The sequence below is a fragment of the Bicyclus anynana genome, chromosome 7 (genome assembly GCF_947172395.1).
Source record: "Bicyclus anynana chromosome 7, ilBicAnyn1.1, whole genome shotgun sequence".
In the NCBI taxonomy this organism is placed as follows: Eukaryota; Metazoa; Arthropoda; class Insecta; order Lepidoptera; family Nymphalidae; genus Bicyclus; species Bicyclus anynana.
Genome location: NC_069089.1, coordinates 11,978,340 through 11,998,712, shown reverse-complemented (window position 1 = coordinate 11,998,712; position 20,373 = coordinate 11,978,340). Strand labels below are relative to the sequence as shown.

The 20,373-nt window shown below is 34.7% G+C and overlaps 1 protein-coding gene across 8 annotated transcripts in view; it reads right to left on the bottom strand.

Annotated features, from left to right (window-relative positions):
• Positions 1-20,373, bottom strand: part of LOC112055597 (polypyrimidine tract-binding protein 2) — a 594,474-nt gene that overhangs the window by 143,288 nt on the left and 430,813 nt on the right. Inside the window, exon 1 of one of the 8 annotated variants that reach the window (XM_052882552.1) lies at positions 8,442-8,595. The exons of 6 other annotated variants lie outside the window; for them this stretch is intronic. In XM_052882552.1, coding sequence (XP_052738512.1) covers positions 8,442-8,528 — 87 coding nt within the window. In that variant the 5' untranslated portion in view covers positions 8,529-8,595. Of the gene's footprint in view, positions 1-8,441; positions 8,596-20,373 lie in introns of those variants that run through there. One more of the 8 variants, XM_024095800.2, reaches the window with a different exon arrangement.

Here is a 20,373-nt window from a genome sequence, read left to right as displayed (position 1 = left end):
GACCCTGGAACTTCAAGAACTTCTACCAATAATGAAGAATAAAAAAATGTATAGAGAAAACATCCCTGTTGACAATCTCAGCATAACTATTATAAACTGGTGTTTTAAAAATCCTGAACTGAGAAGTTTGCCAAAAAAAAGGCAAAACCAAGGCACTTCCAATGCAGGTAAATACGTCAAAATCTCGAAAACCGCTGGACGTAGAAAGATGAAATTGGGCAAGGAGGTAGTTTATAGTAGACGTCCCCTTATAACCGATGTTGCTTCAGGGCCGGATTAAGGAGGTCTAATAGCAGACGAAGTCTACGTACTATACATATACGAGTACCTACAATTGCTCCGTTTCACTCCACCGGTACCAAGTATCAGACTTTACATCGATTCACATTAAACGAAGCGTAATAACAATTTTAACTGAAGTCTAAAATCCCGGTGTATAGAATGGAAACAATTCATTTAAAGAATTCCTTCCATAAAAGCACCGGGGCGCCGTATCGCTTAAATCCAATAAAAGCAAATACAGTTACGAAGGTATGTATGCAAGGCAATACAATCATTTTTAATTTCCGTCAGGCTCTTCCACAGCACTGAATACCAATTACTACTAACTACTGAACATGTGGAATGTCAAGCGGCCGAGTTAACGTCGGATTTGTAACCAGTGTACTACCGGCATAGACTTATAAAATAGGCAGACGGTATCTCGCTGTCAAACAACTGAAGAACCACAATGGCATCGAGTATTTATGAAATTAATGGCGGTCTTTTTACTTTCTTTTTATTCTATACCAGTAAGCCCTAGACTACAATCTCACCTGATGGTAAGTGATGATGCATTTTAGGAAGGATTTTTTCTTTGAGAAGTTTTCTTCATATGTACAACTGTGTGTCGGTGTACGTTTATAAGCGACTGGCATCATTGAGGTGCGTCAGAGTTCTGGAGGCGGCATCTGGACTTTTCATTACATCTATGACTACCAGTACGTACGGAACACTACAACTACATTCAATGTGTTTGATGACGCGTCGCTGTTCGATGCGCCCGTAGATTTGAGTGCACCACGCCAAATACATCGCTTGAATATTTTAAAAGTCCATATATGGGGGAGGTGTGCATACTTTTTTATTAATAATGTACCTACAGATTGCCGTGACGTAATGACGCGAAATAAACTCAATATGAATACGTAAGGATTTGTCTTTACGTATTTATATTGAGTAATTTGCAATTTTATAATTGAGTGAAGCATTCACCGGTATGCGTACGTTTTTTTTTCTATACCCCGGGAATAGTACACTTAACTATTGATTACTACAGGATGTATAATCACGTTTTCCTGTACTATATCGTGGTCTGAGAGCCTGTAGCGACCACACCTTCGCCATTTATAGAAAATACTAAACGTTTGTTTGATATTGCTACTTACAGCTATATATGGTTTAATATTTGATTATACGTGAAGGTTGAGAGACTGCTCTCTTGAAATCTACCTACGTCTCAAAATCAAACCTTGTTAGTTACCTTATAACATCGTCAATTCTCAACCGATTATGAAAATTCTTTTTTTGTTTGAAAACCGGGTCAGTAGTTTTGTCTTAAAATGAAAATAACGAAATTTCCCGTACAATTGCCGTATTGTTCACTATACCAAAGATTTTAACCGACTCCAAAATCATAAAACAAACTAAAAAACGAAAATAACATCGTACAGGCGGTGCCAACACAGTGATGCATTAACATATGACGATTAAATCACGAACTTTTAGGATGCAAAGACAGTCCTGTCCCGTGGTTCTTTCGCTTTATTTTTCGCTTTTAGTTTATTTTTGTGATTTTGAAGTCGGTTCAATTTTTTTGTTAAAAAGATTTTAAAATCACGAAGTTCTGGCAATCACAGGCTATGAATCTAACGGTAAAAAGCGGTAAGCTATTTGATCAATCTCTCAAAAACTTGGAAGCGTAATAGTTTCGAAGTTCCAAAGGTTATTGAAATTTGCTTTTTAGGACGTTAAAGTGCAGTTAAAGTCGTCCTAGCATTTACAGGGAGAGTAGGGTAACCAGGTTCACGTAAGTCTGGTCGTCTATAACCAGGCTTCGGTCTCGACTACCACCGTAGATGTAGACATAGACGACTTCTATCTACTATAAGATGTGATGTGTGTTTTCTAAAAATATACCAAAAATCAATGTTTTAAGATTTAGTACCTATTGCTCAAAAATGCAATAAAAAATACAACGATTTGAAATAAAGGAACTGGTATGCATTGAACATTAAATATGTATGCAAAACAGTTATGATGGTTGTATAGTTTGTGACTAGAGGTTTTATATCAAAATTACTGCTTCTTTACATGAAAGTTTAGGTTCAATTAAAATTAACAAGGACTCGATGAGAAATCTGATTTGCGTCGACATTAAAAGTAAATTGTTTCAACCGGGAATAGTTTAGGTTCAATTAAAAGCCACAAAACTTATTTTATTGCGCAAGTCCTAAGAAATATTCAAAATTATAGTCTCTTAACCAAAGAGTAAATAGTTTTACATGGTTACCCTAAGATCGTCTAGTGGCGAAGTTTTTACTAGTCGTATTGTCGGTACATTAAACGTTAATGCCACCAGTTCCAGTATGAAATTTAAAACTGTTTCGAAACAATTGCGATTACACTGGATTTCTAAATGTGTTTGACAGACGTCTGAAGTTTATTACCTTAAACCTTTTCATTGTGCGGGCTAGTTTTTAATTAAACATTTTATAGGTCTTTTTGATAGTTTTTAGTACGCAAAAATTCTATATTTTTTGCTTATTCTATTAGTCATCATTATCAACCCATATTCGGCTCACTGCTGAGTTCGAGTCTCCTCTCGTAATGAGAGGGGTTAGGCCAATACTTCACACACGCAGAGAATTGAGAAATTTATCTGGTATGCAAGTTTCCTCACGATGTTTTCCTTCACCGTTATTAAACTTTAGCTTATTCTATAAAATGCTATGTTTTATTTAGGCGTACTTACTATATTCTTTTATAGCTAAATCTGTAAAAGCCTATATTTTTTCTGAAAAAATGTAGGCAATTCTAGCCGCGTCATCCATCAAGAAAAACACAAAAATAAGACTCGTTATTTAATAAAATCTCATGGATATCTTATCCACCTCTTTAAAAATAATATAGGATATACCTAACAGTATCCAAAACTAAGTTGCAATGGATTCAAACGTCGGTATTATACAACTAAAAACCCGTCTGGTTATAATACAGGGAGAGAGGACAGAGCACTATCAATTTCCGGCCTCTCAGTGCCATTTGATTTATGTTTGTGATCAGTTTTTAGCCGACACAGTCAGACGAATACTGGATATTTGTTGCATTCGTCGAAATAAACCCACATAGATCAATATTACAATAAAAAGTAAAACAATAATAATTGTAGGTATTCCAAAAATAAAACATTTCAATTTTTATCATTATCATTAGTATAGAAGTATTGTGCAATTAATTACCTACTCGTAAACAAATAAACAGAGTTATTTTCAAAATCACAGACAGACATTTTAATTTTATTTCTAACGAGAAAACCCGTGATAACTCAGTAGTTATATATGATAGAAATATAAAATATAGCCTATAGCACTCCCCGATAACGTAGCATTCTACTGGTGAAAGAATTTTTAAAATCGGTACAGTAGTTATGAAGATTACCCCTTACAAAAAATTGTTAGAAACTTATAAACTTTAGACCTTATAATATTAGTATAGACGTATTAATAAAAAACTAAATACAAGACAATTAATATTAGTTTTAATCATGTGTTTTCTATAGACCGTAAGGAATGTTTTGTACATCCTACCAAAGTAATAATATATTTAGAACTAACTTGTAAAATACCTGTCGAATTCCATGTCTACATGAGTTACAAGTACCATTAAGCACAACATATCCACTTGTAACGAATAACACCAGCTAATAGTTAAAAAAAAAAAACAGAAACACATTTTAGAAAACAGTGGCAACGTCCAGGTGCTGGCAACACTCGCAACCATACGTTGATAAATGCTCAGTCCGTGACTCGGCAAATGCAACTAGCGAAACCAAAGTTCCACCAAGACAGATGCGGACCTAACAAATCGTCGCAAGGAGATTGCAATTGGGGGATAAAAGTGTTATGAATTGTTTTGAGCGTTTTATGCTAGGAATTGCTTATATACTTAGTTCTTTTAAAAAAAAAATGACTCTTAAACTGTCGTATGTTAACAATAAGAATTTAAAAGCCTATTGTTTAACAACACTGTGTTTATTTTGTGCATTTAAATATTCTTTTTGAAAATAAATTATTTAAATTTACTAGTATAATAGTGAATATAGTACATACTATATTCACTATTACAACACTATATTAGTGAAATATAGTGTTTGTTATATTGTTATTTGGTCCAGTGGTTTAGCATTAGTATTTCACAACGTAAAACAAGATTAGTTATATGTCTTCGGATTATCGCCATTGAGGTTTGTTATTAGTATATTGATATAAGGCGACGATGTTGATTGGTATAGGTATTTATTATTTCACTGATTATAACAATATTGTAAATGGATATAAAATAAAAGGTTAACATATAGGTGAAACGGTGTGGAATGAAGAAGTGGTAAAGAAGTAATGGATGGGCGAAACAATATATACACGCATGCGCGTTCGGGGGAATTCTAAATATGAAATGAATCTGGAATGTGAATGTAGATGGCCTAACCTAAAGTGGGCGAACGAAAGAGTTCGTTCGCCACACCATCACGAGGTTCTGGCTTCAAGTCCTTTTTTTTTCTTTACAAGTTAGCCCTTGACTACAATCTCACCTGAGAGTAAGTGATGATGCTGTCTAAGATGGAAGCGGGCTAACTTGTTAGGAGGAGGATGTAAATCCACACTCCTTTCGGTTTCTACACGACATCGTACCTGAACGCTAAATCGCTTGGCGGTACGTCTTTATCGGTAGGGTGGTAAGTACGGCCGAAGCCTCCCACCAGCTAGACCTGGACCAATTTAAGAAAACCTCAATCGGCCCAGCCGGGGATCGAACCCAGGACCTTCGTCATTAAATCCACCGCGCATACCACTGCGCTACTGAGGCCGTCAAAATTGTTAGTATTGCATAGTCCTGTGTCGGGCTATGCAATACTGAGCTTATTTCTACAAATTTAGAGTGCAAATTTTCAGCCCAGGGTTGGGAAGTTGGTAATTCATTATGTCGTCATTAACATCTGATAGTGTTAAGTAGTCAAAAATATTATCTCCCACATTGAAGCAGCGTGGTGGGCCTAAGCTCCAGATTCTATCTTCTTAACTATCTCACTGAAGCATGGGGGTGTAATACTCCAACTTCCCGCTTCAGGTTGAGAATTTTTACTGAATATTTCTTAGAAAATCTCAGTAAGTATTTATAGGCCTATCCAGGATTTGAATCCGGGACCTGGTGATTCAAAACCACGAGGCTAATCACTAGACTAACGAGGCACTATATCTCATTTTTTAGACGCCATTTTTGTATATTTGTATGAAAGTAAATATGGCGGAACAATGACTGCCGAGACCAAAGTTATAACACAAGTAAACACGATTTTTGAGTCTGAGTTCTGTGGTGCTGATTTAGATTAATAATGTCTAACTTAACAATAAAAAAATACTTTTATTTGATAAAGTTTGCTTTTGTAGCAACCAGAACGCAATTTCTAATTTTAAGAAAATCTTATATTTTTAAATCAGTAGAATACAAAGGCAAGAAAAAGAACTTTAATTTATATGTTAATCACCTTTATTTACAAAGAACAATAAAGATAAATCTCCAAATACATAAAAAGAATCAGTAAGAAACTTTAGAAATGAATATTTTTTGTTTTTCTTCTGTGTGAGTAGGAACCTTCTCGTATTAGACTCCAAATGTAGTCACCCATCATATTCTCATTATATTGTCCTTGATAACGTTGTTCAAAGTTTATCATATCTTGGTGAAAGCGTTCTCCTTGCTCTTCTGAGTATGCCCCTAAGTTATCTTTAAACTGGTCTAAGTGAGCATGTAGCATATGTACTTTAAGGGACATTCTGCATCCCATGAGTTTGAAATTCTCAAGCATATTAGAAATGAGCTCTTTATAATTTGCAGCTTTTTTATTGCCAAGAAAGCCATGGATCACTGCTTTAAGGCTGAGCCACGCTTGTTTTTCGTGAGCGTTCAGTAGCTCTGGGAATTTTTCACTGGCCATTATTTTCTTAATTTGTGGACCGACGAAAATACCAGCTTTAACTTTAGCCTCTGAAAGTTTAGGGAAAAAACTCTTTAAGTATTCAAAAGCTGGAGAATCTTGACGAAGAGCCTTCACAAATTGCTTCATGAGGCCTAATTTAATATGCAATGGAGGCATCAAAATATGATCGGCCTTCACAATCGGTTCATTCTTGACATTATGTTTTCCTATCTGGAACTCGATCCGTTCTGGCCATAACTGCTGCTTGTAGTGAAGTGTGTCAGCTCTACTGTCCCATAAGCAAAGATAGCATGGATATTTAGTGTATCCGCCTTGCATACCCACCAGAAAACCTACCATCTTGAAATCCCCTATAACTGGCCAAGCATACTCTTCATACTTTAAAGTTTGAAGCACCATTTTAACGCTTTCGTAATTTTCTTTGAGCATTGCAGAATGAGCCAAAGGTAGTGATGGAAATTTATTTCCATTGTGAAGGAGGACTGCTTTTAAACTTTTTGTAGAGCTGTCGATGAAAAGACGCCACTCAGAAGAAACACAAGGGATTCCGATCGCATCAAATAAACCTTTCACGTCATTGCAATAACACAGTCCGTCTTTCTTTGTAAAAAATCCAGAAAATATTTCATGACGCTTTCTTTGATCACTTATATTAACATCCTGCTTGAGCAAATTCCACTGTTTTAGCCGTGAAGCTAATATTTCTGCTTTAATTTTAGGTAGGTTTAAGTCTCTTACTAAATCATTAAACTCTTCTGAATTAATAAGATGTGGTTCAACAGACACTGATTTGATTAAGAATTCGCTGCCTTCGCTACTACTACAATCTTGTGATAGCGGGAGCTCTTCCTTCAAATTGGAACGAGAAGGCACAGGAAAATGTTCACTGTGGGGTACCGGAGCGGTTGTTGATGGCAATTCTGGGTACTGAATCTTTTTGGCATTTTTGCCAGCCCGACGCTTACGTGGATTGACAAGACAAAAGTAGCAATCACTGATGTGATTAGTGGGCTCCCTCCATATTCTTGGTACTGCAAACTTCATACTTTTTTTTTCTCCTCGATACCAAGCTGAAAAAAAATAACATACATATAAACGTATATACATATACACACAGGTTATAACATATCGTACTTTTCTTGCGATTAGTATCCTTGAAAGTTATGATGTACTCTCTTACCTTCTAATGTGTTTTTGCAGTAACTACATGAGAATTTAGGTGCCCATATTTTATCTTGACTTCGAATGGGAAGATTAAAATAAGCTTCATAAGCTTCACAGAGTTTTACATTTGACGACAAACTGAATTTCATAGCTCTTACTTTAATGAATTCGCCGCAAATATAACAAAAAGAGTTAACGTCATTTTTACACTTTTTGGAAGCCATTTTAGATTTCGCGCCACACAAATAACGTCGTTTCTTGGTAATGCTCACGCGCATACTACCGAGACTACCTGCCGGTCCCCGCTTCACACCTGTAACCCCCCACCAACTCCGTCTCTAGCGTGTTAAAACCCTTGCACCTCAAACTGTCTGCCAAAATATTAAAATATTTATTTTTCATCGTAAATTGTACAAAAGCAAACTTTATTTGCAAAGAACGAAGTTTCTGGTTACTTTTAGTTGTAAAAAATCAGAAAATATTAATTTAATAACAAACCCAAAAAAATTTTTTTTTTTTGTTGACTTGTGTAATTTATAATACAGATTAAGACATGGATGTACGGTGTAAATCTTTGCCTGTTCCCTACGGGAAAGAATAAAGAAAAAAAATTATAATAAAATTATGTAACTAGCGCGTCAAAACTGAGGCGAACAAAAGTGGCTTACTGACAATTTCATTGAGTCGCATAGTAAACAACATAAGTTACATCAAATGATACCTAAACATTGTCTACAATGTCGAGCTATGTGTTCAGAAACTGTAAATACATACATGTATTATAATGGTATTAAACACAAAATTGTGCATGTGTGTGCTCAGTGGAGTAGCTAAATTCGGATCACTTTTGCGGTGATTTTGTAGGCACGTAACAATTCTTAATTCAAGTTAATCTATAATATAAAATATCGTTGGTCGGAATAATTATTCATTTATGAAATAAAAATAATAGCTATAGATTAATCTGTACATTCTTAACACTAGTGTTTTAGATGATACATTGAAATGATTAAAAAAATACCTTGTTCGTAGTGCTGGTATCGACATTATTCCGCTCATCGCAAACGTACTGCAGTCGCGACAACAATTCACTAAACTTGAATATCATTTTGCGAAGCTCTTAACAAAACTATTCGCAGAAAAATAAAAAAAACAAATTCGAAAGCTTAACGTTAGAAGAAAGAAGATTTAAAAGTAATTAAGACAAGACACGTCATTTAGAACTGTTACGAAAAGAACACTGGCATTTGACAAGTGTACTTTTTATATTCACCTACCTGCATCTTGAGTTATTTTGTTTGCGTAAAAAGATGTTTACGAACGGAAGGTGGCTGATTTAATTTGCACTGAAATAAAACTGCGCACTAAAAACAAAGAACCATCTTTGTTCAACTATGTTTTTTAAATTTAGAACTTGGAAGATTACTGGCCAGCATATTTTACAGAGGTCGCACTTTGATGTAATATTTTTTTTAGCTTTTTTCTTTCCGGAAAATATAAGGCAAAGGTCTTACGACGTACAGCCATGTATTTATTGTTCACATTCAATCTCATTGGCATATTTTTAAATTTAAGAAGAAAGAGTATACATTTTCATGAAAATCGGTTAAGTAATTTTGTGTTAAAATAACTGATCTTTGAGGCTGGTTCCATTTTTATGCTAAAAAGATTATATAGAAACGTGCCTGTCTGTACACTTTTGTGTACACCAAAGCTAAAACGTCTTCAAAAGTTGAATTAAGTACTATCTCGTTACAGATGCAATTCGAGCGTCAATTATTACCGTACGTAGTTCGCACGACAAGATTAGACTCTGATGTCGAACGCGTCACCCTAATGAATAGCGGCACGTGCGTTGCAGTTTGACTTCTACAACCTATGCTACGTGTTGAGGTATGAATAAATGTTATGTACGGCCTGTTTTATGATGAGGGTTGTGCTTCACTTCAATAGTAAGATGTATGTATACGAGTAGGTGTAAGTGTGAATTTGAATAATCGTTAGCCATCAATAAATATTTTAAGTAATAATAAACCATAATTACAAAAATATATTTTTTGATTATTATCTACCCGTAAGCAGTTGCTAATAAAACAAATTTTTTTTTATTCTTTACAAGTTAGCCCTTGACTACAGTCTCACCTGATGGTAAGTGATGATGCAATCTATGATGAAAGCGGACTAACTTGTTAGGAGGAGGATGAAAATCCACACCCCTTTCGGTTTTCAACACGACATCGTACCGGAACGCTAAATCGCTTGGTGGTACGTCTTTGCCGGTAGGGTGGTAAAATAAAATCTCAATTTGCTGGGGTTTGAACCCAGAACCTCCGTTTTGTAAATCCACCGCGCATACCACTGCGCCACGGAGGCGGTCGTAGATACCTTTAAATCAGTTTCTGAACAAACAAGAAAGTACCAAAATAAAGAAACTAAATTGAACATTACTCTAACGAAGCGCCTGGCAAAAAATAATAGCAAGATAATTTCTATCTAAATAAATGACTACACTGACGCTAAGTTTAATTTCAATAAAAATATTATGCACAAAATCCCTACATATATTAGTGGAATATTATTACAAACAAACATGAGATAAACAATAAACAATGGCACTAACACGGAATAGGGTCAAGTTTATATTGCCAGCACAAACACACTCGTATCGGGATGTTCTCGTGTCCCTCAAATTGTTTTAGGAAGGAAATGGTTCTTGAGGATATTAATAATGCTAAGGCTCTTAGATATTTCCGTCTCTGATATACAAACAAGTTAATTAATATTGTAGGTATCTCGGAGGAATACCTGTGTCTATAGTATGTTTAAAGTAACTTTATTTAACGTCCCAAATTAATTATTGTAATCTTGATTAATATTACATACATAGGTAAGATTTCATCTTTTGTTTTTTTACTAGGAGGTTAAAATACTAGAACGATTTAAAAAAATATTTCACTTATGGAAAGCCACATTATTAACGAGTAACATAGTGCTCTTATGATTATAATTATGTTCTACTGTCTCTTATGTTTATAATTGTGTTTTATTTGCAATAAAACACTGTAATCGGACTACTGATATTTTTATTAATCAACCTAATTAAAATTTACGTATAGTCCTCCTTTTAATATGAGAAACGACTAATGTGTTCTATTAACTAAATTAAATAAGAAAGGCAATCCATTATTTCAAAAGCAATACACGTGACATTGTCTCAAAACACTTTCCAAGTCACTATCTTTAAGTGGTAATTTTAGACCGTCGTCAGATCCTTTATTAGAAGTGTTCAAGTTGTCTAGCTGCGTTCCCTTGACACTTGCTAGGCCTTAAAAAGAATAAAATTGACCGAATCTGGCAAATAATGATTATTAGCAAATAATAGCTAAATAATTAACTTTTTATTGCAAATTTTCACAACGATAATAGTTGTCAAAGATAAATCCATACTCGTAAGATACCTTATTTATAAGTTTAGACCACATTTTTAATCAAATTGTTTGCTTGGATAAATGAAATTCTATGACACAATTGAAGTGCAGTATAGAAGGGCTTAAAATGTAGTTTAACATAATTAAACTGATCAATATATGATTTGTATACAAGCAAATTGAGATAAATATAAATAAAATTATTCGTATCTAAATATTAAGTCGCCTACACAAAATATCATAGCAATTATTGTAAAGCTATAAATTGCTGTTTAATATATTAAGTGCTTTAAAAGTGCTTTTTAGCGTATTGATGACTAAAATTACTAATTTTATATTAGAAAATGTATTGAGAACATGGGTCCTATTAGATCTTAGCTGTATAGGTAACCTAAACTTCGTTCATAACGAATTTTGCCTTTTTCGCATATAATATGTTTTTGTTGAGTAAATTTTACGATTACAACTTTTATGCTGGGCTCTACGAGGATATTAGAGGATGAAACTATAAAATCGTCAATGGTAGCCGTAAATATATCACTATCGGATAGGACGCTGCTGTTTTAACAACCTGCATACAATGTTCACTTTGTATACATTATAACTTCAATATAAACGAAATTATATTGAAACCGACGCCGCACGGTTTCACCCGCGTAGTTCCCGTTCCCGTAAGAATACGGTTATAAAATATAGCCTATGACATTCACAAATAACGTGGCTTTCTACTGGTATAAGAATTTCGAAAATCGGTTAGTAGATCCAGAAATACAATACCACAAAGGACATGTCCCAAAATGGGCCTTTAATATTTACTTTGGATCACTGACAATCTGTCAGGGTGTGAGTTACAAGCATGTTGCCATGATAAAAATTCTTAATTAATGTTGTCAGCTAATGAAAAAAACCCCTGATCTAAAGCCATATAAGCTAACCACTGGCCCATCGAGGGATTTATATTGCTTATATTATGATTAATTGATTGTAAAGATGTGTTGAGTCTTAATGCATTAACCAACACTCAACATAACTAAAACATCATTAAGCAAGCTTGTTTCTTAGCTCACGATTGAATTTAAGTATTCATGGGCAGATGAATAAATGATGATATGGGAGGGGACGGCGTTCGATCCGAATCCGATTTCGATGATCGAAATAAGTTGCTGGAATAGCAAAAACTTCTTGGTGTTAAGATGAAAATATTTATTTAATACTAGCGGACGCAGTTTTTCACAAATCCCACGGTAACCATGGATTTTTCCGGGATGAAAAGTAGCCTATGTGTTAAACCAGAGTGAAATCTACTTCCATTCCAAATTCCAGCCAAATCGCTTCAGTAGCCGATGCGTAAAGGAGATACAAACATACACACGCAAACTTTCGCCTTTATAATATTAGTGTGGTAATAGAAAATATTTATCAATACAAGTCAATAAAATATTGACAGCATTTCTGTTGCAAACAAACTCTAGCACCCTTTCGGATGTGTTTTAAATTAATGTCGCAAGAATTCAAAACTTAAGGATTTTGTTAAGTCAAACCCTTTAAGAAATCTGGAACTTCACACAGAAGATTTAAAAATTTCTTTAAATTTTCAAGAAGAGATTCGCGTCATAATAAATCAACGTCAACGTGTCCCAAAATTCAACGATAAGCGGGCGCCAAAAGATTGACCTGCTCATGAGCACTTAAGGAAAAATAATAAAAAAAATATACCTAAATTTTTTTTTTAGTTACAAAATAAATTTTAAAATTCTTTGAAAATTTACACCTTGTATGATATTTTGAACTACCGCAGCTACAATTTCTTAAATATGCTTAAGATTTTTTTTGTATCGGAACCTAAGTAGTACTACTATTCACCACAACTCTTAAAAACACCACAATGCCCGCAGTTTTTACACAAAAAAATATCAAAATATTTTTTTTCCCTCAAATTTTTAAAGATTTTTACTTTCAGTCTACTTTGACTCATGGTCTTGCAAAAAAAAGTATGAACACCGCTATGGCAAGTTATTTTCAAAGTTGACGCAACTAATCAAGATTTCAAAATAGTATAATACCCTAAGATAACTAGTCGCAAAAAAAAAATATGCGTACCATTTGTAAACAAGAACTAAATTTCTAAAATGTTTTTGCTCCTAGAAATCACTTTTACTTTATGCACAAAATGATGTGAGTCATACGTTGCAATTTCCTAGAATTTTAATGGAACGAACGATAACATTTAAAAATAAGAGAGAGAGAGAGAGAGAAAGATAGCGATAAGTATACGTTAGAGAGGGATAGACAGATGTTCTTTGTTGAATGACAATGATGCAGGTAAAGAAAATCCTGTTCCCAGCAAGTCAGTACGCTCTGCTCCTTTGTTTACTGCGCAACTTTCCGTATTCAATTGACGTGGCTCTCGTACTAACGACTTTTGGCTTTGCATTTTGGACTGGACTTAAGTGATCTGCAAACTGAACTGACCTGGCATTATTTTGGACTGTGCCTGTGTTTTGTGAATTGGACTTTTGGTGTATTTTGGACTGTTTAGCGTTATCATGCCGCAACCATACACGCCGATGGAATACGCTAACATGCATCTCATTTATGGAGAATGTCGGTGCAATGCTAACGCTGCTAGCAGATTGTATCGAGAAAGGTACCCAAACGCTCAAAGATATCCAGATTATCGGGTATTTATGAATGTGCATCAAGCGTTTTCGGAGGGTCGTTTGCCGTCAGCTAGAAGAAACGCTGGAAGACCTAGATCGGAATGCGATGAAGAAGTTCTCAATGAAATAAACATTGATTCAACTACCTCAAATCCCAAAAAGTTCAGCACATCGAATACTAAAACGTCATCGGCTACACCCATATCATTACAGACGTGTACAAACGTTACTATCACGGGACTATCCACTGCGGATCGCATTTTGCCGAGTGATGCTTCAAAAGCATCGGGAAGATCCTCAGTTCTTGGATAAAGTACTATGGTCGGATGAAACAACCTGCAAGAAAGATGGCTATTTAAATCTTCACAACCTACACAGCTGGAGCAATGAGAATCCGCACCTGATGAGAGAAGACAAATCCCAATATCAATTTAAGGTCAACTTATGGACGGGCATTTTAAATGGAAAAGTGATTGGGCCTTTTGAATTACAAGGAAACTTAGATGGGGACAGTTATTTGAACTTTTTACAAAATGATTTGCAAGAATTACTAGAAGACGTCCCCCTAAGCGACCTTCAAAATATGTGGTATCAAAATGATGGTTGCCCAGCTCACTACGCTCGTCCTGTGAGACAATACCTAGACCACGAGTATCCGGGGCGTTGGATCGGGCGACTTGGTCCTATCCTATGGCCACCCCGATCACCCGACCTAAACCCCCTGGATTTCTTTTATTGGGGTTGTCTCAAAGACAGGATCTACGCAAAACCGATTACGACATTGGACGAGCTTCGGCAAAAAATCACTCAGGCTGCGGCACATATCAATGCTAGAAGATATGCGCGAAAAATAAAACGGTCGTTTTTAAGGCGATGTCGTGCCTGTATTAATGCCGGTGGAAAACAATTCGAACATTTACTTTAATGTTGTGTAATTAAAATAACAAACACATTTTTGGAACATAGTAAAATTTATTACTAACAACAAGAACAATTAAGAAATTTGGTTCTTGTTTACAAATGGTACGCATATTTTTTTTTGTGACTAGTTATCCTAGGGTATTATACTATTTTGAAATCTTGATTAGTTGCGTCAACTTTGAAAATAACTTGCCATAGCGGTGTTCATACTTTTTTTTGCAAGACCATGAGTCAAAGTAGACTGAAAGTAAAAATCTTTAAAAATTTGAGGGAAAAAAAATATTTTGATATTTTTTTGTGTAAAAACTGCGGGCATTGTGGTGTTTTTAAGAGTTGTGGTGAATAGTAGTACTACTTAGGTTCCGATACAAAAAAAATCTTAAGCATATTTAAGAAATTGTAGCTGCGGTAGTTCAAAATATCATACAAGGTGTAAATTTTCAAAGAATTTTAAAATTTATTTTGTAACTAAAAAAAAAATTTAGGTATATTTTTTTTATTATTTTTCCTTAAGTGCTCATGAGCAGGTCAATCTTTTGGCGCCCGCTTATCGTTGAATTTTGGGACACGTTGTATATTGAACATTTTAAAACATTTTCCTCATATAATGGTTTTTATATCTGCAGCCTTGTTCCACTACTTAATCCCGTAGGATATTATATTGTGAAGTACGCAAAATAAAATATAAACTAGTTGCTTCTACGTCGGTTAACTGTCTTATTTTTCTGACTAGGAAATCCAGAGGCCAACCTGGGGAATCCTACTGACCACAGTCCTCTTTGATAATTATTTATTTATAGTAATCTTACCTAGGGATCCATTGCTGATAAATATATCAAGCAGGAATTTGATGGGTGGACGCGGCACAGGTTCGTGATGTTTGGAAGTCCCTACAAAAGGCCTATCTATGTCCTGAAGTGGACGTCCATCGGCTGATATGATGATGATGATGATAATAACGATGATAATGGTGATGGTGATGGTGATCAGCCATAGCAGTTCGTATTCCTTCTTTTTAATGTTTAGGATCCTTAATATTTATTTATTGACAATATTCATCGCAACGTTTACTTTTCCAAGCAAACGACTTGTTTATTTATTACGAGTAAAAAATAGGTACATCACTACTTTTTATGACGTAAATTACTCATGTCACAATAACATACACGAGTCAGAAATAACAAAGCAAGCGACGTAATGTTAAAATATTCCATTCTTTCGTAATCAAAGTGCTGCGTTTGGTAGATAAGAATTCCCTACGCGCTTCAACGGTGTAAGCTACAAATATGTCTGTAGGGCGAGCGAAATTATGTATTTCACCCATCTACTTCACAAATAAGCTCCGTAAGGGAAGAAACAACGACAAGCGAAACAGTATCTGGAAATTTCACCTTGAATGTTCTAACGTAGAGTGTGCAAAAGTTACTCGTGAACAAAATATATTCCTTTGCAATAAGTACGTTCCCCCGCAAAATGAACGACCAAAAACTCATACGGGAAAGAGATAAGCGAAGTCATAAGATTGTAAATCACAAATATATTCAGTTTCCTAAGTCGTATATAAATAAAAATTATGTCTACGTGGATTATTAAAAGCAACGTCGGCGTGGTATATCAATGGGGATTCCTTAAAGCCTGAAGATTAAACATAGAAACTTTTTTTTTATATTTGCTTAGCGTTTCACGGTTGATATAAGTGGATTGCTAAAGTTTCGGGGATGAGCATAAAATGTTCGAGTTGGAGAAAAGAAAATCAGTATTAAGAGTGTCGCAATAAAGGAAAGTGTATTTTCATTACCTACCGTAAGTTCTCTTCTTATAACTGTGTTGTTTTACGATCTGTACATCTACATACTGACTGACTTATTTATATAATATTATAAATTGTCTCAAACAAATATATACGAACTGATAAACTGTCTTATCAACGCCTAGGTAAGTTTTAAGTTAAACAATTTTGGAGTATAACTTGGTTTCATGTTGTGGAGACAGGCTGTATCAACTTTAAACTAATGTTTTGATATATATTTTTGATATATATATTGAGATATGTTGTTAAAATTCAAGTAGATTTTAAACAAAATATAAGAAAATTGATCTAATTCTTAATAAAAATAATATAATAGAAAGAGAATTGTACCTTGATGACATATATGTATAATCTATATTTTAAGGATAACTTACAATACCCGTTTTATCTTCAAAAAATGATCACCTAAGCATAGTGAATATATCATTTTTTCTCGGACAAAATAGCTAGTCAAATATATATATTAAAGCCAAGAAATCATATATTCTCGCACTATCAAAGTAATTGGACGTAACAGAAAGCAGGTTGAACATTATAATAATTCTATTATCAGACACTTGAGCTCCATATATAACGGCGTACCCTCATTATTTCATTACAAATCACGTATTATCCTACCAAAATACGAGTTCACTCTCTAAAACTCATTTTGCGGAACGGGCCCTCAGATCGTTAATTTGCGATAGTGGCTACAATGAGCTACAATGATAGCGTCGGATGGCTGGGACGAATATTGAAGGGTGCCCATCTATCTTTATCTATACTTATAAAAATCGTGCGCCAGAAACGTTTTTAGCTACTGAAATGTTATGTAAACCATAGATAAATTAACAATATGTTAAGAGTGTGCAATAATCATTTGGTGGTTACAAATGGTTCTGGATCTCAGATTCTGGATTAGTTAGGAGCCTGATATTTGGGTAAATGATATTTCAAAGTGTTAGCTTCGTTATGACAACAAATTACACAATTGCTTTGCTATTTTGCTTTCAATCTCAGGAAAAGCAAACTTATTTTCTTAAATTTTTGTTTTGTATAGAAAATTAGGTATATATCTTGAACATCGCCATTTTGTTTTTCGTTATGTTGTTTAATTTACTTGTAATTAGGTAAAAATGGTTTTGGCGCTCACGTCATAAAATTTGCGTCGCGCGTCAATCGCTTCGTGCTTTTCACTCACGTGAAAGTCATAATTCGGCGTCTCGTTTGCGCTTCGAATTTTATCCATATCGTACCGACGCGCTGCACGCTCTTAATGTCATTCACGTATCGTGTGTTGGTACTTATAGTAGGTGCATGTTATAATTAACAATTATATTATGGGCGTGTAATAAGAAGTAGGTAAAAATTATATTTTACGATCATTATTAAGAAAAGTTGGGTACTGGTTCGGAAATATTGAAACATCGTTCTATGCGCGTTTTGAAACAATTTAGTTGTTTGCTGTCTGTGACCGACGCGACGCTGCGCACGTTAGCAAAATTTTGACCAAGATCTAAAACTATTATTGTGTCAGAAAACAAATATTTATCAAAATATGATCATTTTAACGACCAAAATAAATATAAAAGCCAACTGAAAACTTTCTTCTGAAGGAGGATCGATCTTGGGTCAGGAGACTCAGCGGACGCGGATTCTTTCACATTTTCGGATACATTTAACTTTTTATTGCTATATTTTTAAGTGTAATAAAAGTTTGTATCCCGAACAAATAACCTACTTACCGATATATGAATATGTAAAGTGTAAATAAAACGAAAATCATAAATAAGAATCACTGTTTTCACATTACACTATGCGACCTAAGCAAACAATAAACGAAATAAGTGATATAATGACACGAATTCAGTACAATATAATAGCGTTGTTTGCAATTTCTCAGAATCGGCAACTCATGGTAGGGTCTGGAGCGAATGGATATTATCTATTCATCGGGGACCCTCGCCTGTGCGACCTTTAATAGCACCAATTCAAGGAAAATACATAGAAATCACAATATGAACATTAACCTCCCGCTTCAGATCTTTTGTAACGAAACTTTTGTATATTGAAAATCTACTGAATATTTTTAACAATGGCCTTTAAGATAAATTACTTATTCATGACACATTTGCATTTTTTTTTCTTCCGTAAACGTGTTTTTTATACACCGTAAATGCAACGCGAAATTTATCGCCGTTTTGATAGATTTCATACAGGCCGGTGCGTACAGTTTGTTACGGTTTAAGCGTCAATTTAATAGATAAAACGAAGTAAAATAATGAACTGACTGGTGTCGCGTCCATAAAATACGATTTTATCATGCCGTTGGGAGGGACACGTTTTCGAATATCGTAATAAAAAAGTCACAGATGTCAAATTTATGACGTTGGACCATTGTAAAGAGATTAAAAGATTTACTACGGATGGGGTCGCTACGGTGCTACGACGCTTACGCGGCTACGTTGCTACGACACACGTAGTAGAATGAGAGCCTGTAATATCCACATCTCCTTCATTTTATAAAAGCTGAAAGTTGTTAGCTCTTATATGGTAGACTAGCGGACGCCCGCGACTTCGTCCGCGTGAAATTCAGTTTTTCAGAAATCCCGCGGGAACCATGGATTTCTCCGACATGAAAAGTAGCCTATGGGTTAATCTAGAGTAAAATTTATTTCCATTCCAAATTTCAGACAAATCGCTCCAGTAGCCGCAGCGTAAAAGAAGAACAAACATACTTACACACAAACTTTCGCCTTTATAATATTAGTGTGATATTAAGTTTGGATCGTTGTGCCTTTGGGAAGTAGCAGGTTTGAGAGGTCAGACCTTCAACTATCCAAGTAAATAAGATGTCCTAAATTTAATATTTTCCTCACATTCACATTTGGCATATATTACCACAAGAGGAGAGGAAGGCCAAAAAAGAGATGGTTGGAATGTGTCAAAGAAGCGTGACCTGTAAAAGCGAATGGAAGAGATTGACATTTAATAAGTGGGTTAAGGTAAAGAGGATGATGAATGATAGTGACGAGATATCAAGTCCCTAGTCGCCAGTCACTTAGCATTGCGAGAACTCTTTGAAAATTAACGTTAAAGTTCATACTTTAAGACTTTCCCACTAAAACCTGCTAAATCCCAAAGCCACTTCAGTCCTAGATCCATAGTTGCCTACCATACTCGCCGAATTACTTCTGGTAGGAGCAAGGGCTTATAAACTTCTAGCTTTTAGGTTACAGACAGACATGCTGTCATAAGGATAGGGTACTGACTGTCTGTAACTTTTAGATTTGAATAAATTTATTTTCTTTCTTTCTTTCTTTAATAAAAAGAGGTAGGTCGGGCTATAACAGGCTATCCTACAAGTAACGTTGTGTTTCACGAGTTGAACAGCGTTGTAATCCTTTCACCTCAGAGAACATCACGTCCTCCGTGTTGTTTATACCAGATATGACTTACTAGTGTCTTACGAGCAGCTTACCTGGAAAAGAAACAAAATAATGTCACTCTCAAATACAATAAATACAATCAAAATCAAAATTCATAGTCATTAAATGGTCTTCAAGCACTATTGCAATGCCAATTTGACTATTTCTAGATATCACTATTTCAAAAAAATGAAGTTCAAAATTCGACGCGTATTTTTTTTAATGTTTGTTACCTCAGAACTTCGTCATTCATTAACCAATTTTGAAAATTCTTTTTTTGTTTGAAAGAGTATACATATATACTTCCAGATTGGTCTCATTACATTTTCATGAAAATCGATTTAGTAATATTGTGTTATAATCAAAATAACTAAAATACGTCTTTAAAGTCGATTCCATTTTTATGTTAAGAATTTTATTTGCGAGTTTTCGTGATTTGATAAAATACCTACTGTTTGAAAATGCCTGGTCTGACTGTTTGTATCTAGTTTTGTTAAATTAAATAGAAATAACTACGAATATGGGGGCATAGGAAGTTTTTATTATAAAGAAATGTAGTACTCGCAAGGAACTAATTTGCTATTAATTTCTTACATGGTAGGGTTTGGAATTACTTCCCGAAATATATATGGTTCCTTATTCTTAAGCCTTAAGCATCGTTAAGACAAGAGCGAAAAGGCTTTTAACAAATAAACACGTTTCACTTTAAGAATATACTTAACGTGAT